Source organism: Belonocnema kinseyi, chromosome 6, assembly GCF_010883055.1.
Source record: "Belonocnema kinseyi isolate 2016_QV_RU_SX_M_011 chromosome 6, B_treatae_v1, whole genome shotgun sequence".
In the NCBI taxonomy this organism is placed as follows: Eukaryota; Metazoa; Arthropoda; class Insecta; order Hymenoptera; family Cynipidae; genus Belonocnema; species Belonocnema kinseyi.
Window position 1 is genome coordinate 15226995 of NC_046662.1, and position 25687 is coordinate 15252681.

The following is a 25687-nucleotide window of genomic DNA, read 5'->3' on the forward strand; positions in this document are numbered from 1 at the left end:
ACAAATCTAATACCTTCTCTGATGAGAATGTAAAAATGGAGAATCAGCATTTTTTGAAACCTAAAGTATTCTCTTAAAATCATTTTAAAAAATTGTAATTCACTTTAAACTTGTTTTCAATTTTTTTTAAAATTCTTTTAGGTAAAATTTTGTTTTAATCTATTTGAAACTTAGAAATATTTTTCAAACTTACTGAAATATATATTCTCAAATTTCGCACTCTTGGAAATTTTATAATTTTTTCTTTTAAATATTCTACATTTTCTTTCGAAATTTTACAAAATCATTTGAAATGTTATGAAATCTTTCTCCTTTTTCAAATGAAAAATCTTTTCAAATTCTCCCAGGAATCTTAAGAAAATTTGTTATGCTCTTGAAACCTTTCAAATTAATTGATCTCAGCATTCTCTTTATATTCAGAATTTTTTAAAGATAAATGTTATGTAATATAGTTGTAATATTTTAGTTGGTATTTCAAAAATTTCAATTATAAATATGAAAATAATAATGCAGAAAAAAATTGAAGTGACATAAGTACTTTTGATAGACTTATAATAATGAAAATCTGTTGAAAAAACGAGGATCTCGTCACGATCGGATGTTTTCTTATGAATCTCGATTCTATAATACGAGACGATATTAAGAGTATTGTAAAGGCAATCCGAGATTAAATAAATTATCGATCGATTCTCGTATCATCTAGCTCGAATGCAGCACAACTAATTCATTGTAAAACTAATCTTCTTTAATTTAATATTCACACAGTAAAAAAAATGGATCAATTTTGTTGCAGAGCATTTTGCTCCAGCGATCATTTGACTCTCGAGATCGTAATGGTTTTCCATTCGGATTAATTTGATCTCATTTTTTGGTTCCTTTGTCAGAATAAACAAAGTGGCCCCCAATTCTCGGCACCGGTGTCATGACGACATAACCTAAAAATGGTATCTAACCGCACGCAAGTGACAACTGCACTTAACAGGTGATATTTTCTAATATCAGATTTCGTTATTTTTTTAACTTTTAAAGTACACTACACGATCAGAAACTATAAAAAGCTTGAATATGAGCTAAAGTATTGTAAAAACGTCAGCCATCTTGGTTTGCCTTCATACATGATCCTATCATTTTCTTACTGCGTATTTACTGCGTATTTATGGTAAACACCTTTTATAAACAATGTTAATTTTAATATAATACAACAAAATTTTACGTTGATATTTTATGCAGTACAGATTAGCATTTTGATTGATTTTGAATACATTTTCCTCAGAGAATGCGCAAAAATATCAGTCTTACGACACGTTATGCATTTTTTTTTGTAATGCCTACATATTTTAGATAAGGTTACGTAGTACCCATAATCTTTTCTGTTATTTGGTATCATGAAATAAGTTTCGTTTAAGCGTCGGTTTAGGTGCAGCTCTGTAACATTTACGAGTTCTTGATCTTCGATCCTTGAGAGAATTCAAACTTAACAACTTCAATTGGTTTTCTACAAATCTCTTGATACGTTTACCATACAATTGATCCATAACCTGTACTGGCTGTGCCCAAGAAAAAAATAAGTTCCGCATAGTGGATATACATACATAAAATTTGTTGATACACAACACAAATCACTATAGTATCCTAATCGCCTTATTTATCACGTTTTCTACATGCAAATAAAAGGTGAGCACATTGTCCAATGTAATTCGCAGATCTCTCACACTTGCTACCACCAGGAAGGGATTATCTTGAATATTATACTTAAAATTTATAGTATTTATTTTCCGCGTGAATATAATATTCCGATAGATCGAATTCCATATCATTCTTCCTACACCATAAGTTCGAGCTATATCAATATCTCGCTGAAGTAATTGACCATCATTTTCATTATCTATTACCGCATAGGGTAAGAGCACCAATTCTTGGCACCTCCCCAATTGTTGGCACCCTTCTCTAGATTTTATGAAATAATAAGAGAATAGAGATAAATAGCAAATTGTTTATTATGTTTTTTTTTGATAGCGAAGACATTTTTTCGTAGTAATATGTATTCATCTTATGATAAACAATAATTTATGTGTTCTGAAATTACAAAATTCAGCCTTGTTTCCAGGCTGCCAAGAATTTTCAGGTTAGCTAAAGAAAATCTTTAGATAATTGTAGTTTTCAATTTACTCCTAGCAACGTTATAATTAACGGAAGTGACTATTTTCGTTTCAGCACATTTCGAGGAAATGTTAAAATTGTTAATAAAAAAATAACTAAGATTTAACTATAATTTATTTAATAAATAATAGGAGGTGCCAATAAATTTTCAATCTAAAGCATTGTATGCAATTCTTGGCACCCCCCTGTCAAGAATTGAATTGTACGTTCTTGCAATGATTTCTATTCTTGGCAATCGGAAAAAGTATGGTTATGTTCGTTAACAAGGTCTGGAAAATTCAGAATCAAAGCCCGAATTAAGTGTAAAAACAATAATTTAAAGTAAATTACTAAAGCGGTACTTAAAATAATTAAGAAATTATATTTAGTGATATATGTTGTTTAGAAATAAGAGTAAATTCGCAATTTAGCGATGTAGACTTAACCACACATCAGTATCATGTATCACTCACAACTAGTCTGTCCAACAAAATTGCTACCCGAATTACATTTGGAAAAAGAATCTCGAAAGTAATTTTTGAAACTTCTGAAAATGTGTTAAATAGTAATAAGGCTGATTTAAATAGTGTAGAGAGAAAAGAAGTGTTTTGTAAACAGTTTTCAGGTTTGCATGCAATTGATGAAACATTACACGATTCTGAAGATTTGAGACGAAAAGTGATTTCAAGCTAACACGTATAAAAAATTGCTTTAAAATTGGTAAAAAAAAAAAAAACAGAAATATGCATGATTATTTGCGTTTCCCTCTAACCCTAAGACGAAAAGGAAGGCAAAAGGCATCTATGCTTTAACATCACAGGCATGGAGAGATTAGAAATTAGAAAAAAATCAAATGAAAAAAAACTAAGATTAAGGAAGCTAAAAAGCAAAAACGAAAACGGCGAAATTAAATCTCAGAAAAAACCCAAGAAGATAGAAATAGAAAAAGTTAGAAACCAAAAAGACTATGTACTAAAAAAAATCAATTTTCAAATATTAACGATCTTATTGGTTCTGCTAAGGAGTTACTAGAAAAAGAAAGTTAAACGCTAAAGACACTAACAAAAAATAAAATCCATTTTCGAAAAAAAAACCGATTCTACTAATTCTGCTGAAGCAGTCAAAATAAGCCGAGGATCACAACCTCTAAATTTGGACTAGATAGATGCTCATAATTATGTAATTTAAGCCAGACTATTTGTTTATAAATTAAAAATAATTGATAACAATGTTTCCCTTCACTATTCACTTCATAGTGATACTATTAAAGTTTATTTTAATCTGATCCCTTCACTATTTCATCTTCATATGTCTAGGATGCCAATCATTGGGGCCATCCCTGCTAATTAGAATTATTTTTTCAGTTTCTAATATATATTGAAGTAAATAAAGCTTAGAATTAGATACCCTATTCTATTAGCACTGTATAGTTGGATTTCGAACTAGAAGAGACCAATTTTCAACCAAATAGTTTAATTTTAAACAAAAAAATATCAAGTTTCAACCAAAAATGGAACACTTAATTTGTATACAAATAAGATGAATTTTCAACAAAAATGATCAATTTTCAACTAGAATAATTGATTTTTTAACCAAAAAGATGAATTTTCAACCAGGAAGACGATTGTCAAGGAAAATAGCTGAGTTTTTAAATTAAAAATACATTCTCAACCAACAATTTAATAGTGAAATTTTCATTAAAAAATGAATGTTTAACCAAAGAGATGAATTTCCACCAAAAGGATTTAATTTTCGATTACAATAGTTGAATTTTCCAGTAAAAAAAAAAACAACTAGTTTTGCAACAAAAACCAAACCAATTTTCAAAGAAATTGTTACATTTTCAAGCAAAGTGATGATTTTTTTAAACTAAAATGATGAATCTTCATCTAGAATAGTTGAATTTGAAACCAAAACATGAATTTTTTAACTGAAATGATGAGTCTTTAACTAGAATAATTCAATTTCCAACAAAAAGATTCATTTTCAGCCCAGAGGATTAATTTCTACCCAAAAAGTCTAAATTTTCAACTAAAAAAATATAATTTTCTAATCAAATATTGAATAGTTATATTTTCAGTAAAAAAATAAATTTTCTACGAAAAAAACAAACAGAAAACAAATTTTCAGTGAAAAAATTAATTTTCAGCTAAAGAAAAAACGAATTTTCAACAAAATACAGTGAAAGTCGGAGATAGTTGCGGTTTGGGGGCTGACCCTGAACCTGGCCTAACCTAACTGAACCGTAGATAGTCTAACTCCGAACATAAACAGGCTTTGTTTTGTCCGAGGCTGATCGAGCACCGCACACGCCGCAACTCCTCACACCCACAGTCGCGGCACAGAGTTCATTCCACGAATTACTATTTCCGGGCGCGCTATGTCCGAGTTTGTAGCTGTAGCTCATTTTTCTACCAAGGACATGAATTTTCCCTAAAATGATGAATTATTAACAACAAATTAATTTTTAACAAAAGAGTAAATCTCAAAGAAGTAATTAAATCTTCATTACAAAAAAGATTACTTCGGAACAAAGAATGTATTAGTTGATATTTCAACCAAGCAAGATTTAAATGTTTAATACAATATAAAGAATTTTTAACCAAACACAAAATAGTTGAATTTTCATTTTTTTAATTAATTAAAAAAAGAAGAAAGAATTTTTAACAAAAGAGTTCAATACAGTAATATGAAGTTACTTTGACAAATAAAGAATCTTTGTTATTCAATATAATATTGCAATTTAAAAAAATGAAGCACGCTCCCAAAAAAATTCCCTGACTTTAAAAAAAATGCATTGAAATTTCCAGCTTTTTCCAGGTATATAATAAATTCCCTAACAATTCCTGGTTTTCTACATAGATTAGACCCCCTGTCATGGTTTACTCTATCAAACGCTGTTGCAAAATCTTTTTAGACAGCATCTTCCAGAATATAAATCATATCCATCTACTATTTTAGCCACAGTATCTAAAATTGAAATGGGTCTCTAATTTTTTACACTTTATTTAGGGCTAGATTTAAGGACTGGGGTAATTGCTGAGACTGTCCAACCTTTTTGGAATGAGTAGGCCTTATTATTTACTTTGATTTTAATATAAAGTTATTTTATCAATTTCAAAAGTACTAATTACAAATTCTCGAGATTTTCCCAATGCATCTCTAGCTTGGTGACATAGCTAATGGTTGTTGATTCCAGCGCAAGAAGTGCACTCTCTATTTCTTTCTCTCCCTTTCAATCATTTTAGCTCACGATCTTCCCCCCAGGAATGCGATAAGGATTGCTTTTAAACAATCTCTCGATCTTTAATATAGTTCTTGCCTGCTATCTATCACGAAATCATCTAAAGTGGATCGGTGGATAACACCTTCTCTTCACCATATCATTTTCATATAATCATTCCCTACAAATCGATTTATTAACAGTCTCAGCTCGCAATAGGTGCCGACTGTTACATTTAACTATACGAAGTCCGAAGTTTGCAACTATGTAGACAGAAAAAAGATAGGAATTCCTCATGAACGCATTTAGTGTCATTTTGACGGAGAGTCCCGAACATTAATGTCCGCCTTGGAATTTCAGGGATTTCGATTCTTTCCGAGGTAATTATCAGGTGAACTTGTAAATTCCCATTTAAAGGATACTGAAACGTTGGCGATAGCGTGTCCATTTACACTCCCTACCTTAATTGGAATTTAGCCACTGCAAAAATTATTATTCTCCAGATTCCTTAAGTGCTTTCAGCAGGTTTATGTTACTTAAGATTGCCTTTTGCGTCTATATCCTGGTCTAATCAGGATAAGTTAACGAGTTTGGCACAGATTAATTTATTTCAAAGATATAATCAAGTTTTACTGTATTTTATTAATTTTAAGGCCTTTTTTGGAGAGTGTATACTTCAAAATGGAACAATGTCTAATTTTTTTTCGATACAAAGAAGAAATAATTTTCAATTAACTAGTACAAAAGGCTCTTAAAACAGGGGAAAGGGTAATTTTAAAAGAAAATTTAACCAAAAGAGGTGGATTTTTAACGAAAGAGTTGAGCTTTTAAGCGAAAAAGTCGACTGTTAGAAAACAGTTGACTTTTGAACCCGAATAGAAAGATTTCCAAGAAAAAATTCGATTGTCAAACAAAAAAATTATTTTGCTGTCAAAAAGTTGCATCTTAAAAATAAAAACAATTTTAGACCAAAAAATTGCATTTGCAGCCAAATAATTAAACTTTCAAGTTATTGAGACAAATTTTCAACAAAATAGTTAAATTATTAATCAAATAATAGATATTAACCAAATACTTGAATATTCAACCTATAAAAATGAATTATCAAGCAAATAGTCGAACTATCAAACAAGAATAATTAAACTTTAACCAAGAACAGTTGCCTGTTTAAATAAACAGTTGAATCTTGAAGACAAAACATACATTTTTTAGATGACAGTTGAATTTTTAAAAACAAGAACTTTTGTACAAAAGGATATATTTTCTATCCACAAGAACGAATTTTCTATCCAAAAAGACAAATTTTCAATAAAAAAAAGATGATTTAAAAAAAAAAGTGGAATTTTGAACAAGATAATTAAATTTGCGACAAATTAGTTAAATTTCTAACCAAATGCCAAATAATCAACAAAATATTAATTAATAACCAAATATTTGCATTTACAACCAAATGGTGGAAGTTTGAAGAAAGGGGACAAATTATGTTTCTACAAAAATAAATTTTCAACCAAAAACAATGGCAAAAATGGTTGAATTATCTAATCAAAAAGATCAATGTTTCTGAAAACAGTTCAATCTTCGAACAAAAAGATGAATCTTTCAACAAAATAGTTAAATTTTCAACCACGACGATTCATTTTCTGTAACAAAAGACTAATTTTTAAGAAAATTTCTAATTTTAATGAAAAAAGTTGAGTTCAACCAAAAAATAATATTAATTTTTAAAACAAACATTTGTAATTTTTTTCACACACAAAATTCTACCTATAAAGATAAATATTCAAATGAAAAAGACAAATTTCAAACAAGAGTTACATTTTTTACCACAAAAAGATTTTTCAGTTGCAAGGAAAAAAATTCAACCAAATTGTTGTATTTGCAAGCTAAAAGATAAATTCTCTATAAACCGCATAATTTTCAATCCTAAAATAAGAATTTTTAACCGAATGTTTTAATTTTAAATAAAAAATTTCATTTTGAACCAAATAGTTGAGTTTTCAACTAAAAATAATCAATTTTCCACCCAAAATAGAATAGTTAATATTTCAGTTGAAAAGTTAATTTTCAACAAAAAGTGAGTTTTTAACAAAGTAATCAAACTTGCAATTAAATAGTTGAATTTTCAACCAAGAAGATTCATGCTGTGCCAAAAAGACGAATTGTAAGCAAACTAGTTTATTTCCATCTATTTACAGTTGAATTTTTAGTTAAATAAAATAAATTTTTACCAAGAAAAACATCTAAAAAAATAGTCAAATTTTCAACAAAGTAGTTTAAGTTTCGACCAAGTAGTTGAAGTTTCCACCACAAAAGATGGATTCTCGCAAAAACAAAAAAAATTCAACAAAGAAATTTAATTTTCAACCAACAACATTAATTTTTTACACAGCAGTACAGCCAAGAAGTTAGATTTTCGACCGAAAATGATGACTTTCTAATAAAATAGTGAAATTTACAAACCTCGACGAAAAGTAGTTCGATTTTCTTATTAGGTTCAATTAATTCGTTTAGCATTTAAGCGAAAATGACCGTTAAATAATAAAATAAATGTCCACTCCTGAGCGGAATTAATACTGAATTGAGGCCAAAAAAACTTTGATCAGAAAAAAACAATCCAGTTTCGTGGAAATATATTTGGTAGTTAATAATCTCAAAATGACACCTAAACTTGAAGCCACCTCGGCTGCAGATTGTGATGAAAAATGCAATTTTCAATTTAAATCAAAAATAAAAACTTACTCCCGAGATATTGAAAGCCTGTATGCGGACAAAACAAGTTTTTATCTAAAATTATCTTCTGAGAAGATCAAGATTGCATGTCTCGATTTTTTTGCTGAAAGGATGATGAAAATCAGAAAATTATATCTTTTTTTTTAGACTACAATAATTTCAAGAAATATCGATGCTTGCAAGAAAAAAAAAATTATTCCTGTATTAAAATTGTAACTAACCTTTATATTAAAACATTTTTTTATTACTTCATAAGAAGAAGAGTTTTTGAAAAAATCCTGTAAACACAACGTGTACTTGATTTTTAAAGAATTTTGTGCGCAATAAAACTCATATTTGGAAAAATGTTGGTGATCTAGTCCTGTCTACTGCCACCCTTTTAACTATAATTTTCTGCTTTCCAGTGAAATATTTGAGAATACTTATTCCTAGAAGGCAGTTATAAAATTTTATAATAGGAAAGGATCTCTTATCTCGGCATTTATAGTCACAGCACAGCATTTGAGCTAGATTCTCCTTATACGCGAACATCCGCTATGTACCCGTTGCTTACCACGCAATCAGCAACTAAAATGAAATCATCTCAGAACGCGCCCAGACTATAATAATAATTAATTGCACGGCTATCAAGGAAGACGCTATCACGCTAGAACCTTGTAATTGGAAAGACACCCGATAAGCGCAGAACTTCTGTCTGCAGTCCGATGATAATGTCCATCTTTCTGAGCCGGAACGGAAGCAAGTGGCCGACAAAGAGAAATTATGTTTCACAATTAGTGTTGCGCTTAACCGTACTTGTCGACAAAGCTCCAGCTCCAGCTCCAGCATCAGCCACCGACTTACCTACTTTTTTCACGGGACAAGCGTTCTTTCTGATGAGCTGCTAAGACGATCCTAAATAAGACACAACCGACGCAAATGGTGATAGACTGTTCCTCTTTAGGAGCAATTCCTCTAGTTGATCATTACATTATTCGAAACTCGTCCGGAATTTTTAATTAATTGCTTTCCAATTTTATTTTATGACTTTAAGGCTCTCATCTTTTTAAATTTCACGCATTTCCAAGTCAGGAGATTCATTGATGATTATGTTAAATTTAGATATTTAGAAAATCGTAATTTGAAATTTAATAATTGTACTTAATATACAAACTTCTATTGAAACTGGCGATTTTATATTTCTTATCACAATCCGCAGTCGAGCCTGTGCAAAATTGTGGTCAGTTTCATTTTGAGACTGTCAACTGACTCATCTATTTTCTCGAAACTGGATAACTGTTCAATAAAATTTTTGCGGGCTTGAAACAGCGAAGTGTCATCTCAGAACGGGATTTTATCATATCTTATTATAAAAAAAACTGTAAGTGATTCAGGGTGGCGATTCGGCGGACGATTTCAAATTCCCGGTTTTTACCGGTCACGTTTTTCAATCTTCCCTATAAACTAAAAGTAATACACCCAACTCTCATTTTTAGTCACCCCGTTTTCGGCCTTCCTAGAACTGCTGGCCCCTGCAGTTTCTCAGGGGAACAGGGTTAGGGCGGTTGCGATATTATACACATACACACACACACACACATTCCAATTGGAACCGAGTGAGGCGGCCCTCCCCGTTTAACTTTCGATCCCTCCGAAATCAGTCCACGGTTATTTAAAGGCAATCCCCGACACTGGACTGAAAGCGAGAGTGTAGTGTATATTCATATTTGCCGCGAAACGCAAACACTTATTTTAATTCATGACTTAAATTTTGAACTCAAAAATTTTAATTTTTAACAAAAAATGGAATAATTCAAACTTTTAGTTGAAAAACTTAAATTTCAACACAAAAAAGCGGATTTTCAAGAAAATAGTTCAATTTTCAACTTAACTGATGAATTTTCAACTAAACTGGTTAATCTTTAACAGAAATAATTGGATTTTTAAGGACAAAATATTACTTTTCACTAAAAGAGATAAATTGTCAACAAAAACATAAATACTTATGTTTTAAGTTAACAAAACTAATGTTCAATCAATCAGATAAACTTTACACGAAAACTAAGGAATAAGTGAAATATTTAGTTTACAAAATTACTTTCCTAAAAAAACTAAATTAAAAATAATAGTTACATTTTCAAAGAAAGTGATGAATTTTCAACTAAAATGGTAAATCCTAAACTGGAATAGTTGAATTTTAAACCAGAAAGATGATCTTGAAACCAAAATAATGCATTTTTAACTAGAATAATTGAAGTATTGACCAACGAGTTGAATTATCAATCATGAAGATTAATTTCTACCAAAAAAGATGAACTTTCAACTAAAATATCATTTTTTTTAACCAAAAATTGAATAATTACATTTTTAGTCAAAAATGAATGTTCAACAAAACAGATTATTTCTTATCTAAAATTTTTGTGGAATATTTAATTGTAATAGTTAAATTTCAGTTAAAACAATTACTTAAAAAAAAAACTGACTCCACAAAAAGAAAACTAACTTAAAAAAATAGTTACATTTTCAAACAAAGTGAGAAATTTTCAACAAAAATTGTAAATCTTTAACTGCAATAGTTGCATTTTAAACCAGCAAGAAGAATTTTTAAACAGGAAGATTAACTTGGAAGTAAGACAAATTTCTAACTAAAAATGGACATTTAAATATTCAGTTAAAGGAATTAATTTTCAACCAAACTGATAAACGTTCAACTAAAATGATGAATCTTGAACTGAGATAGTTAAATGTTTATACCAAAAAGATGAATTTACAACCATTATGAATAATTCCCTACGAAAAAGGCAAATTTTTCACATAGTACATACATTTTCTAACAAATCCTTTAATTTCTAAATAAAAACTATCAATGTTCTACCAAATAGTTATGAATTTTTATTTTTAAAAAAGATACTTTTTACCAAAAATAGAATTAAAATTTCTGCCACAAGAAAAATAGCTACATTTTCTACTGGAATAGTTGAATTTTTAGTTTAAAAAATTGATTTTTAACAAATTAGTCACACTTTAAACCAGAATCCGTATCCTAATAAGCACTCATATGCTCTGCGGCAGTAGATAAAGTAGAAATAAATTTTCTAAATTAACCAAAATTATTAAAATAATGAAAACTTAAATTTTACTGTAATCAGAAATAAATTCCCGGGTTTTAAATTAAAATCCCGGTAATTTCCCGCTCAATGAAATCCCCGGTCTTTCTCGATTTCCCGATCAAGTCGCCACCCTGTAAATTCATTCTTTGTGGTCTTAAAATAGTCATTACCCATCTTAGAAACCAAAAAAAAAAAAATAAAGAGAACAAGATTCTTTAAGTCGAATGCAATCGATGCTAGCCAACAAGCATTGCGTTTCGTTCGATATTCCAAATTCCACCCAGGGAGTAATATAATATGCCTGACAGTATCGACCAGTGACTAATGACATTGAATTTTTGAAGACCGCTATCAGCACGATATTGATGATCTGAAAAATAGATCCAAGGTGAAATTTCCAAAGAACAATCAGAGCAATAAATCTTGACAAAAGCGAGTCAGATCGTGTTACTGAGTGAGCAGTGAGTACTGACTGGGTGCCTAGCTAAGGATGCCTTAATTTATAACTGCATGTGTAAACTGTAAAGCATTAGTGTATGAGACTATACGCTCCCGTGGGTTGGAACAATATTGTTGCAAACTGAGTGAGAACCACCAGGTGGGAGCTACAATCGCGAATGGATAATGAGCTGCTATCGATTTAACTGCAGACAGATAGGTAAGTGGTACACATTTTCTACTATCGAGACTTCCTGTCAGATACGTCCCAACCTCAAGATTCAAGAATCACGTATCTTCAAAGGAGGGTCAAAGAGATTCTAGATCAGTTTGCCTCTCCAGCTCAAGGGTTCAGTTTGCCTATTCATCTTCCTTCCACTATCTATCTACTTCATTTCTATTCTCTACCGATGATACGATGGATTACCGTCAACTATAATTAAACTCAATAATCTTTTCAATCAGATAACTAATCTTTTCCTAATTTGGATCTAAGATTCTATATTATTATTCTTATTGAGAATGATGATGAGATTATTTGGCAAGCTAATCTTTGATCCGAATTTGAATCTTGTTTCTTATCTGCCGCTCTTTTCTTATCTATCTACGTATTCCTTTAGTCTCAAGGTATTCAGGGTGTCTACTAGTAACTAGACGAGGGTGGCGATTTGTCGGACGAATTAAGATTTCCGGCCATTTCCCGGTTTTTCCCGGTCAAGTCTTTAAATTTTCCCGGTCAACTTAAAGTAACATACTCATATTTTTCACAAAACGCAAACAATTATTTTAAATATTGATGTTCATTATAAACATTCTTTAAAACAACAGAGCAAAAAATTGAACAATTAATTAATTTTTTTTTAATTATGAATATTCAACTGAAATAGTGGAATTTTAAACCAAACCGATGAATTTTCAACTGAAATTATGAATATTTAACGGAAATACTTGCATTTTTAATCGAAAAGAGTAATTTTCTGCCAAAAAATATAATTTTTCAACCAAATATATCAATTTTAACGAAACTGTTAAATGTTCATTCAAAGGAGACAATTTTTCAACCCAACATTTGAATTTTGAACTGGAAAAAAAAAATTTTTCAACCCAAAATGAAATAGTTACATTTTTAGTAAAAAAATATATATTTTTAATTTTCACTGCTGAATCCTTAACTGGAATAGTTGAATTTTAAACAAAAAAATAACTTTCAACTAAAACAATGAATCTTCAACTGAAATAGTGCAACTTTCAACAAACAAAATTTTTACTATAAAAGATCAATTGTCAACAAAACCTTAAATAATTAAGTTTTAAGTTAAGAAAATCAATATTTAACAACAATAACAAAAATCACTAAAAAAAGATCAATTGTAAACCAAAACTTAAATAATTAAGTTTTAGGTTGAGAGGATTAACGTTCAGACGAAAAAGATGCATTCTCTACTTAAAAATATCAGTTTTTTAACCAAAAATTAAATTATTAAATTTTCAGTCAAAAAATGAATATTGAAAAAATTAATGTTTAACTAAAATTATGGAATATTCAACTTTAATAGTATTTTAACTTTAGGAAAAAACTATTTTTAACAAAAAAAAACAAACAAATTTTTATTAAAATAGCTCATTTTTCAAACAAAGAAATGAATTTTGAAATAAAATGATGAATCGCCAATAAAAAAAAAAATAATTTTCAACAAAAGAGTTTATTTTCCCACTAAGTGAATTTATTTATTAATCTGAAATATGAATTTTTATCTAAAATGGTGAATATTTAACTGGAATAGGTGAATTTCATACCTACAAAAAAGATGAATTTTTAACCAATAAGATTAATTTTCTATAAAAAATACAAATTTTCTACAAATTACATGAATTTCAAAAAAATAGTTTGATTTTTATATAAAAATCTAAATTTTCAACCAAATAATTGCATTTTCGTCCAAAAAATATAAAATTTTAACAAAAACAGAATACTTGAATTTTCCGTTAAAAGTTTAATTCTCAACAACAATAAAATCGGATTTGCAGAAAAATAGTTAAAGTTGAAAAATTGATTTTCAACAAAGTAGTTATATTTTGAGAATCAGATGAATTTTCAATTAAAATGATATAACTTCCAAATATTTCCTCTTTGAAATTTTACAGGGATTTTTTAAATTCCTTTCTTCTTAATTCCAGTTTTTACTCTTTAAAAAAATTCCCGACCCATGTCAAAAAATTCCCTGTTCAAAGTGAAATTATATTTTATTACCGACCCTCCCTGTTCTAAAATAAAAACGATAATTATTTTTACTCATTTTCCCTGCAACTGTAGATAAAATAGAAATCAATTTCCTAAATTCACCAAAATTATAAAAATAATGAATAATAAAGTCGCCACCCAGTAAACGTATTATTTTAAATTCCCGATCATTTCCCGATTTCATTTCTATTTTACAATAATGATGGGTTACCTTCAACTATAATTAGACTGAAGCATCTTTCCAATTGAAAAATTAATCTTTTTATAATATAGTTTTGAGATTCTATATCATTATCCTTATTGAGAACGACGATGAAGTCATATAAAATAAAAGAAATTAAAAATCCACAAAAGAAGCATTGAATTCAGTGGATTTAAAGGAAATTTCAAAGAATTCCGGATGAATTCAAAGGAATTCAAAATAATTTAAACTCGCTGTTTCAAGTCATGATAATTATCATTCTTTACCCGATTTTTTTGTTTAAAATCCTTTTATTTATCCCTGACCCAACTCAGAATATTAAAGCTTTTACAAAATTCCCTATTCCAAGTGAGAATTATAATTTTTTCACAAGTTCCCTGTTCCAACTCATTCGAGAGAAGAATCCCGGTCACTGATTCAAATTCAGTCATTTCCCGTTTTTTTTTGTTTTTTTTTTCGATTTCCTGGTCAGGTAGTGAAAACTCGAAACCTTCCAAGTTGATTACGCTCCAAGATTTGCATTAGAAAAAAAACTGACTTTCCCTGAGTCCTGAATGCCTGAAAGATGATCCAAGTGAAATTATCCTAATTCATCAGGCAAAAAAAAAAGAAGTCATGATTATTATTTCCTGGCTGAAACACACCCAAGTAATTCTGAATTTGCTCTGCAATTGAAGATAATATCTGAGCAGTTATGGAAGGAACACCAGAAGAAAACGAGAAATGTATAAGGCTGTCCCTGTAATTCGTTATAATTTGTATAAAATTTCTGATTTGCTATGGATTCTAGATAAGATCTAGACACTTCTGACAAGAACATGAGAAACTTAAAATTACCTCTCTGTATTCTAATAATAATTCATTAAAATATTAGCATAAAGCATAAGGAGGTAAAATATTCCAGTTTCTAATTCCGAATCATTACGGAGAATGGAGATTCAGTTTTCTTTTTCAACTTAGGTTTCCTTTGTTCAAAAGACAAATGGTTGACATATTTGCAAACTGTAAATTGTGAGTCTCCATATTTTAGCAATTTCAGTCAACGGAATTCAATGGACATACATTGTGACAGACAATTGTTTGCTCGTCCGCCCCTAAACGCCTACATTTGGGTAAAGTAGTAAAACTAAAGACCACGCATTCATTTCCGGCGAAACACCGAGGGTGTTTCAAGTCTTTCCCCCTTGACGACTAGAAGGACTAAAGAGGAGTGGAATAACAGGGTTTGCTTCGAAATACCAATTTAAAAATTCCCTTACTTTCCTGGACTTTTCCCTGATCAATTTTTCATTTTCCCTGCATTTTATACATTTTTTAGATATAAAAACTTCACAAATTAGGCACCTAGGCGATCAATAATTTTAATAGAAAACAATGCTTGTTTCTAAATTTATCTTAAATACTTTAAGTGACAACTTTACCTTCAAAATCATCATTAATATTCAGAGAGCATTAGTTTAATTTTGCAGCATTTTTAACATTAAATCTTTTATAAAGAGAATAAAACAATTTTATTATTTAAATTTGAATGAATAATAAATTTTTAACAAAAGCGGAAAATTTTCGACCAAAACAGATGACCTTTTAGCAAAATAGTTGTATTTTTACTAAGTATTTAAATTTTCAACTACAAAGATGAATTTTTAATTAAATGGTCGAATTGGAAGCAAAAAAGATCAAACTTCAATCTAGAATGAATTTGCGACCAAATAATTAAATTTTGAAGTCAAAATGACGATTTTTCTATATAAAAGATTAATATTGAACAAAAAATGAATATTTTGCAAGTATTTTAACTTCAAACCAAGTAATTAAATTTTCAACCAAAAGAGAGAGATTCTGAATGAAATTGGCCAATTGGCAACTAAAAAAGAATTTTCTTTCAAGAAAGAAGACAAATTTCAAAATGAATTATGAAATTTTTAAGCCAAAAAGACGAATTTTTCAGAAGATAATTGAAATTTTCAGCCAAAAAGTTAAATTTTTAACAAAAAAATGAATATTCAACAAAAAAATGTAATAATTAATATTTCATCAGAAGAAAAAACTTATTTTTATCAAAGTAGTTGAATTCTCAACCAGAGTTTAATTTTCAACAAAAAAGTTGAGTTTTTAACTAAATAGTTGAATTTTCAACTAAAAAGATGAAATTTCTACCAAAAGAGATGAATTTGAAAACCAAAACGACAAATTGTCAACCAAGAAGATTATTTTTCTACAGCAAAATAACGAATTTTGAACAAAATATAAATAAATTTTCAAACGAGGTTTAATTATTGACCAAAAAAGATCGATTTTCAACAAAAATTGAAAAATGGAAATTTTCCAGTAAAACTCTCAGCCAGATGAATTTTCAAACATAATTATGTATTTTCCATTAAAATATTATTTTTTAAACATTTGATTTAACCTTCAACCAAGTAGTTCATTTTTCAAGAAAAAAGTTTAATTTTAAACGAATAATGTAAAACTAGATAGTGAAACCAAAAGATTTTAATTTTAAATAAAAAAAACAACTGAATTCAACAAAAAATTCGAATTTTTAACAAAAAAAAAGTATAATTTTCAATCAAACAGTTAATTTTTATCCAAAGTCTAAAATGCCTTAAAAAGTCTTAAATGTCCACTAAAACGGTTGCATTTTTAAACCAAATAGAAGACCTTTGAAAAAATCATGTTTGAATTTTTAAAATCAAAATATGAATTTGTTGATCAAAAACTAATTTTCATCTCAAAATACAAATTGTCAATCAAAAAAAATTATTTTAAAATAAAATTGTTGAATTTTTAACTAAAATTTTTAATTGTTATTAAAAATATAATCGGCAGTAAGAAGGAACTAAAAAAATAAAAATATAATACACGGTAAAGGAATTATTGACAAGAATATTATATCACGGTGGCCGCAAAACTTCATTTTAAAACTTCCCAAAGTTTTCCCTCCTGGTGAAAGTTATATATAATTTATATATGGTGAATAAGACAATGATATTTTGCATTTGTTTTATGAACTTTTCTATGTAAAACAAATTAAAAATATCAGTGTTTTGTCCACTATGTATAAATTATATATAACTTTTTCACCTGCGCTAACTAATTTTCCATTTTACCTGACAATTATTATTCAGAGAATGGAATTTTAATCTTGTAACATTTCTAACACAGAATCTGTTGCAAACGGAAGAAACTTACAAAATAACACAATTTAGCACCTTTCCATTCTATCTACACGAGTTTCACACCTTTTCATTTTGTTTCTCCGCAATGAAACCTTTTTATTTTGACAGGTCGATTTGAAATTCAAATTTCACACATTCAAATTGACTATCTCTGGCAGTTACTCAAAGTACCTCTCACAAATCTTCCCTGACTTATGCAAAATTTGTTTGCAAAATCCCTGACAAATAAAATTCAATGAATTTTTCCTAATTTCCAGGGTTTCCTTGACCTACGATCATCCTGAACTTCAAGCCATCCTGATCTTCAATTTCCCGAAAATTCCCTGACTCCTCAAGATTTTCCTAGACATACGCTGACTTCCCAGAATCTCCTTACCTGTAGCCACCCTAATAATAGATTGCTAGGAATCAGGATAGCGATTGGCGATTAGGAACAGGTGAGTACTCACCTTGTTGCAGGTACGAGAAGCGAGTGTCTCGATGTGACACTGCCATTCCAAGGCTCGAAGAAACAGAAGATGCCAACGACGTTCGAGAGAGCTTGCCACTCTCAATGCCGGATGCTGTTGTTCCTGATCTTGTTGTTGTTGATCGTTTCCTTTTTGTTGCTCCTCACACTCTCCCGAAACCTTCTCACTAAGCTTCACAACTGAACTCACTATGCGACCGTGAGCTTCTATATCTTTTTGGAGAACCTGAAGCAAAGAATAAATGTTCCAAATTTACACAAGCTGACAGGAAACAAATTCTGAAGAGTCCCACCAAGTCCATCAATTTGGAGGCGATATTGAACAATTTCAAATTTATGCGGTTCCTGTCCGTGCTAAGTTTCTATAAAATTCTAGAAGTTTCCATATGACGTTGTGAAACTATAATTCGTAATTTTGAAAATGAATTTGGCATAAACAATTTAAAGGTTATTTATCATTTCAATTAGGAATTATAATTACATGGTGTCTCGAGATTTTTCCAAACCATTAAAGAAGCTTAGCACGGACAGAACCAGTTGAGCTGTTGAACGGTCTTGAGTCGGTAAGATAATTTGTATGACCATCTACTAAAATAATGATCACACTTTTAAATTAATGAATACTTAATAAATTGAACATATAACCACAGAATCTTCTCATCGCGATTGAAGAACATAACACTTAATGCAAAGTAGCACAATGTGCATTAAAAACCACAATCACACTTAATTCCTGTTTTGAAACAAATAAATTAAATAATCATTCCGCCGACTTACAAACCGCAAAATCAATGCGTAAACTCGTAACCAGATATGAAGCAGTTTGTTCTCAATTAACTGTCTGGTGGTTGCTTTATATTTTTATCATCAAAACAACTGTAATTGTACCTTTACAATTTATAATACTTAGTATAATATTGATGTATTACGGCAATTGGATCATTCCATTTCTGATCGATAATTTTCATAATTCTGATGAGAACTTATAATATATTTTTAAATATGAGAAAGAACCGTGTGAAGACTGAGCTGATAAAACTGAGAATTTACAAAATTTTCTATGCTCATGTGGACTTGCTGTTAGTTACTACTTACTCGTCTGACTTGTGGAACTGGAAATAAGGGGTGAACAGTCGATGCTTTATGCAGAGTAATCATGACACAGAGTTATGGAAAAATCGTTAAGTGACACACCTGCATACTAGCCACACGGTTAACATGGTTAATCACTTTTCAGGGGGTGCTTTGGACATTTTCTATCATTTGCCTAGTGCACGAAACAGTAAAAAAAACACCTCAAGAAATTTCCTGTGGAGTACATTTTTGTTGTGTATACATAGAAAAATATGGCTCTTTCCCTAGAAGCCTAGAAAGTACATGAGAAATAAATAATATAAGCTGTCTACCGATAACAGCATACTAGACAAAAAAAAAACTAGGGATTCAATTTTGTTGCAGGCAATTTTTTTATAAATTCATTTTGAAATTCAGTTATGTTCACTCTCTTGATTAGCGTAAGAACTGAAAAACAATTGAATTGATTTCAATATTCGTATTGCTAAAAATGAACCAAATGTGGTACAATTTTTCTTGAGTACATTTTGAGGCCCTTTCTTGGTCCGAAATGAAACTTAATTGTATTCTGTGTACTTCAATTTTTTGAAAAAACATAACTTAAATAAAGAATTTTTTAATTTGAGACGTTTAGAGACTTTACAGCCCAAAATAAAAATAAATTCTGTTAAATAAATAAAAAAATGTAGATACCATACTCAAACACCAAATCGATATATATTGCATTTTCAAACAAAAAAGATGGATATTCAACTCCAAAAGATGAATTTTCAACAAAGGTGTTGAGTTTTCAAGTTAAAGTAAAAGTTTTAGCCAAAATTCTACTTTAAAACTTGAAAAGATTAATTTTCTACAACCATTAATTTTTATCCAAGAAAGATACGAATTTTCAACAAAAAAGTTGGAATTTCAAGTAAGAGAGACGAATTTTTAACGAAATAGTTGAATTTTAAACTTGCAAAATTGAGTTTTCAATCAATTAGTAAAATTTTCCAGTAAGGTTAAAAAGTCAAAATTGATAAAAAAAATTAACTTTCATCCCCAAGAAGATTAATTTGATAACCAAAAAGACGAATATTCGAGCCAAAAGGCGAATTTTGTACATAAAGGTTAAATTTTTAACCTGAAAATGTGAATTCTCAACCAACAACTTCATTATTAACCAAATAGTGGAATTTTTACCAAAAAATATGAATTTTGAACCAAATTGTTCAATTTTAAACTAAAAGCGATCAATTATCAACCAAAAACTGAATAATTAAGCTTCCAGTTAAAAAAGTTAAATTACAAAAAAAAGTGTTCAACAAATTTGTTAAATTAAAAAAAAATGAATTTCTAACAAAGTAATAGAACTTTTAAAGAGATAGTAGGATATTCGACCAATAAAGATGAATTCTAAAAAAAAAACGTAGAATAATTTATGGAATTTTCAAGCCAAAAAGACGAATTTTCTATTAAATAGTTGAAATTTCAACCCAAAAAATGATTTTTTAACAAAAAATTACATTTTCAACCGAAAGACGAAACAGTTGAATTTTCGATTAAAAAGTAGACTTTCTAATCAAATATTTGAATTTTCAAGAAAGCAATTAAATTTTCTACTAAAGGGGAGAAATTCTGAACAAACAATATAGTAATAAACTTTTCAATTAAAAAGAATTAAGGTATCAAATAAGAAAGGTGAATATTTAAGAAAACAGTTGAATTTTCAAGCAAAATGATGAGTTTTTAATCAAATAGTTGAATATTGTAAACAAAATAATATAAATTTTCACCAGAAGAGACGAATTCTGAACCAAAAAGGTAACTTTTCTAACAAAAGATGGCGTTTGAATCCAAAAGAACGTGTGCTCTACCCAAGAAGACGAATTTTCGATAACACAGAATTTCCAACTAAAAAGTATGAATTTTTAACCAAACATTTGAATTATCAACCAAAAGTGATGAATCCTGAACCAAAAATATAATACTAGACTTTTCAATTAGAAAGTATAAATTTTTCTACTAAAAATTGAATTTTCTATCCTAATCAAACAGATGAATACTCAACAAAACAGTTGAATTTTCAATCAAGAAAGATAACTTTTTCATTAAACAGTTGAATTTCCAACAAAATAATCGCAATCAAACAATTTTCATATTAGGTTCTATTAATTCAGTTCGTATTTAAACAAAACAAAAAAATAAGAAAAACGGGAAGTTTCTTGAAAACAGAGCAAGAGGAGGAATTCTTTAAAACATCGAAAAGATGGTAATACGGAAGAAAGTACAAGACAGAATTTATGAAAATTCTGTTGCTATAGATTGCAAAATCATTGGTGTCAAACTTCATACATTCGCGATAAATACGCTTTCAAAACTAGATTTAAAAAATTGAATAAATTTTGCTTGAGATAAACAATAGTGTGTTTGAATAAAATAAATTTTATTTGAATTAAACAAGCATTTTTTTAATTCAATAAAAATTTCATTTGATTTTATTGGGAATGGTGGTAGTCTACCATTTCGTCACATGGTGCCGAAAAATGGAACTAGAAAGAGTAGGTACAATTTTAAACATGTATTTTAATTTTTGCATAAAAGTGTTTTTACGATTGCTTTGTGAAGTATAAAACAATAATTGAATACTAAATACAAATATTCATCAAAAACAAATAGCTTTAGATAGAATTTCCATCTTATACAGTGAAAAAACACATTTTTGTAAAATAGGTTTAAAAAAAAAAATTATTTCATTATTTAATGTGAGTTTCAATGCATTGTAAGCTTAAATAAACTTTAATTAATGTATGCAGCAACACATTTTATCCATATTATGCCAAGTATACGAATAATAAACGAATGGAATTTAAATACGAATTCTAACCTAACTTTTAGATCAGAGTTAATTTTTGCTTCAAAATAAGTGCATTTAAGTTTAGAATCTTTTGAAAATAACAATAAAAAGAACAATTATTGTTCTTTTTAGAAAAATATTTCTGCCAAAAAGTGTGGTTTTTCACTGTATAATATGTAATTTGCATCTAAAACACCTTATTTCCGAGAAAGACTTATTTTTATTATCCAATAAATACTTTAAGCTCCACAGAAAATTGTTAACACACTTTTATGCGCAAATTAAAATTCATCTTTAAAATCGTGCCTATTCTTTCTAGTTCGAATTTTTGGTCACCAGGTTGCGTATCGCAGTTTAACCATTCCCAATATCAAAATATAATTTGTTTGATAAAAAAAAAACATTTTTTAATAGTGCAGCATATCAGCTTTTTCAAGCATAGCCACCGTTTTTATGACACATCAATTTCACAGATCATCTGAATTTAGATTTTCTACATCCTTTGTTAAGCAGATGTTTTGGTTTCATGATGCCTCCACGTCAAAACGATTTTCATAATTAAAAGGAAAAATTCTGCAAGACAGTCAACTTTTTGCCGTTTATGCATTAATTCTATCAGAAATAAAAGATTGTATACTATACATTTGTTCTAAGCTGAGAATAAAGAAACCAATTTTTAATTGCTTCATCAATCGAAAAAAACTTAAAATTTATGACTTCTCAAACCGGAAAACAATAAACAAGCCTTGGCATTACTTTTCTTTATCTAGATCAGTGTAACAAACGCAGAGAAGCAGAAGCAGAACGAGTCAAAGCCTCAGAGATATCACGTGCCTTCTGCATATTTTGAAACGAAAAGTGAAGAACAACTTGAAAGATAAAAGTCCGACACGAATTAGAAACACGCGATGAAAGAAAAAAATGAAAAGAAAATAACTGTTGGAGGTATCTGCTTTGCATATGAAAGCTGTACAGTACACGTGAATTCTCGCTATTATCCAGGCCCAGGCGCGTGTTACATGAAGCGCAGGTGCACATAACTCAAATATGTCGATTTGCCCTCATCTAAAATTGTACATGTGGTTTCTTTCCTTGAAATGGAAGCCTTTTGTCGTAAATTCATCAAGAATGCAAGCCATCTTTAACCTACAAGAGAAAGCAAAAGCTACAAAATAGAGGGATAAAGAAACTTAATTGCTGCATCCAATTCTGACCATTCACGGTTCATGAAGCGAAGAGAAAAAGCGGCTTGAGGTTATCGATCTCTGTAGCAAATGGGCTTTGGCATTTCATTACAATTAGCGACAACATTCTTACGATTGCTAAAAAGGAAAAATGATAAATTACCTGGAACTTGTTTACGCAAATTTATTTCTCACAATTTCGAAATTATAAATATCCTTGAACTTGTTTACGCAAAATTTGTTTCTCAAAATTACGCAATTGTGAGAAACGAATTTTAAGTAAACAAATTCAAGGATATTTATCATTTCAATTAAGCATTGTAGTTTCATGACGTAATCACTAGCTATGGTCAGCTATGGTAAAAATACCAAATTTCCTCATCAAAATTCCTAGACAGTTACATGTATGGCTGAGTAGATTTTTCAACAAACGTAAAATTGAAAGGCCATTCAAGTATAAAAGAGGATGTTGTGCATGTTTTGCGTCAGTTCCCAATTGAGGGAGGATAAAAATCATTAGCCTAGCGGTAAAGATAGTGGGATCGTGAATTGTAATTCGAAGTAACATGTAAGTTGGGGAAATTTAATGGGCTAATTAGTACCAGCACGCGGTCACTGCCTTACTGGCCGCTAATATTATATTATTACAAACCGTGAATGTAGCCACTTTTACTGCCAGGGGACTGTTCAGTCCTTCCACTGATCAATTGATAAGGGTCTTACGCCTTTTATTGCACTTGTCCACGAAACGTAATTATTTCTCCGAGAAGTCACATAAACTGAGAACTGGAAAACGATTCTGTTTTCAAAGACTTCACAATCAAAAATAGTTCCAAAACAGGAAAAATAAGGTGTTTTTTCACGAAAATAGTGAAATAAATTCTTTTCAATTCTTTTCCAGGACTTCAAATCTCAATGTATTGTATTTTAAACAAAAGAATTGAGTTTACAAGCTAAAAGGTCTAATTTTTTAGAAAACAGTTGAGTTTTCAACCCTAAGATATCAATTGTCACCTCCAAAATTCATTTTCAACGAAAGAAATGAAGTTTCAACCAAATAGATGCATTTTTAACCAAACAGTTATATCTTCAACCAAAAAGATAAATTTTCTACCAAAAAAATATGAGGTTTGAAAACAGAAAAAAAAAAGAAATTCTTTTTAAAAAAGTGGAACAGAGGAGAATATAGGAAAGAGTGTGAAGTCTGGAACTGTGATAATTAGTAAATGGTTATCCGGAAATTGTAGGTGCAAAAGCTTGAAGCCATAAACACGAAAGTAATTTCTTTGCATAATTTTTTGCATAGGCACGAAAATGTAAAGCTTCGTCAATAACGAACAGCAGCGCTCTGATGCGTGGCCTTTTCATTCGTTATTAAGCATCTCAATTTGCTCTTTGTAAGTACTCAAGAATACTGACCTCACCTAGTAATTTCGCGTGCAAGCTTCTCCTTTTACTTTGAAGCAGATACTTATTCAATATTCATTCCTCACTCTCTCCTCTTTATTTATAAACAAGACTACGTTGATTAATCATGTTCTTATTATCCATGTCGCTAGAGAATGTTAATTATAATACTAGTTCCGTTTCTCCATTGCGTTCTTATTCTCAGAATCTGTAAATTTTTTCAAACAATACTTTTTTTATGTTAATGGAATGACAGTTTTCGATACACTAATCTAAACCAAAATGGTTATAGTCCTCACTATTTAAAAAAATTCCTCTCTAGCTCCGCTGGAATTCGCAATCTTTAGACCTGAGTTCGAATCCCAAAGAAGACAGAGAGGAATTTTTAGACAGCTAAAGGCTATAACTATTTTGGTTTAGAGGAGTAAATCAGAAACCATTATTCCATCAACAAAAAACTATGCTATTCTACTCTTTGTCATAATGAGCAGGCAAAATAATTTTTAAAGTAAAACAATTTCCTATTTTTTCACACAAATGCGAATTAAATTAATAGAACCCAGGAAGAAAATCTAACTATTTTTGGTTAAAACTCCATGCCTTTCAGATGAAAATTCAACTATTTGAACAATTACCCTATTTTGGTGGAAGATTAAAGTATTCTGTTGAAGAATCGTCTTTTGTGCGTGAATTCGTTTTTCTTTTTCTTATTTAAATTTAACATTTCTTTTCCCTTGAAAATTTAACTATTTCATTAAAAGATTCACAATTTTAGTTGAGAATTTATTTCTTTGGTTAAACAATTACTAAATTGATTGAAAATTCGTTTTTTTCTTTTTATTTGTTGTTTAAAATAAAGTACAAATTAAATTTTATTTTAAAAACTAGTCTTTATTGGCAGAAAATTTAACTACTAGGGTAAAAATGGAACTATCTTACTGCAAACTCGTTATTATGTTAAAAATTAATTGATTAAACTGAAAACTGAACTATTCTATTTTTCATTAAAAATTTATCTCCTTCGTTACAAATTCACCATTTTTTAGTTTAAAAAATACCTGTTTGTATGAAAATTTAACTGTTTTCGTTCAGGATTCAAATATCTTACTAAAAATCGACTTTTTGGTTTAAATTAAACTTTGATTAAAAACTGTATTGTTTTTTGTTTAAATTTAGTTTTTTTTTGTTAAAAATTATTTTTTTAACTGAAAATTGAGTCTCCAGTTAAAGGTTCATCACTTTAGTTTAAAACTCATCTCTATGGTTAAACAGTTAACTATTTGGTTAAAAATTGATTTGTTTGGTTTCTGACGTTTGTTTGAATATAAATGGTTTTTATTTAACCCTTAAACGGCCAAAACGCCACTACCGGGACACTGCTTTTCAACGGCCAATAACTAAGACTATTCGACACTAGAAAAAACTGAGACACATATATTTTTATTGCTTAAGATCTCCTCTTTCCGACGGTGCCA

At 29.4% G+C, this 25687-nt stretch overlaps 1 protein-coding gene across 4 annotated transcripts in view; it reads right to left on the reverse strand.

Moving 5' to 3' along the window:
* Nucleotides 1-25687, reverse strand: part of LOC117174400 — a 478217-nt gene that overhangs the window by 236696 nt on the left and 215834 nt on the right. For all 4 annotated transcript variants that reach the window (XM_033363493.1, XM_033363492.1, XM_033363491.1 and 1 more), the window contains one exon: nt 17692-17937. In XM_033363493.1, the coding sequence (XP_033219384.1) occupies nt 17692-17937 (246 nt within the window). The remainder of the gene's footprint in view (nt 1-17691; nt 17938-25687) is intronic.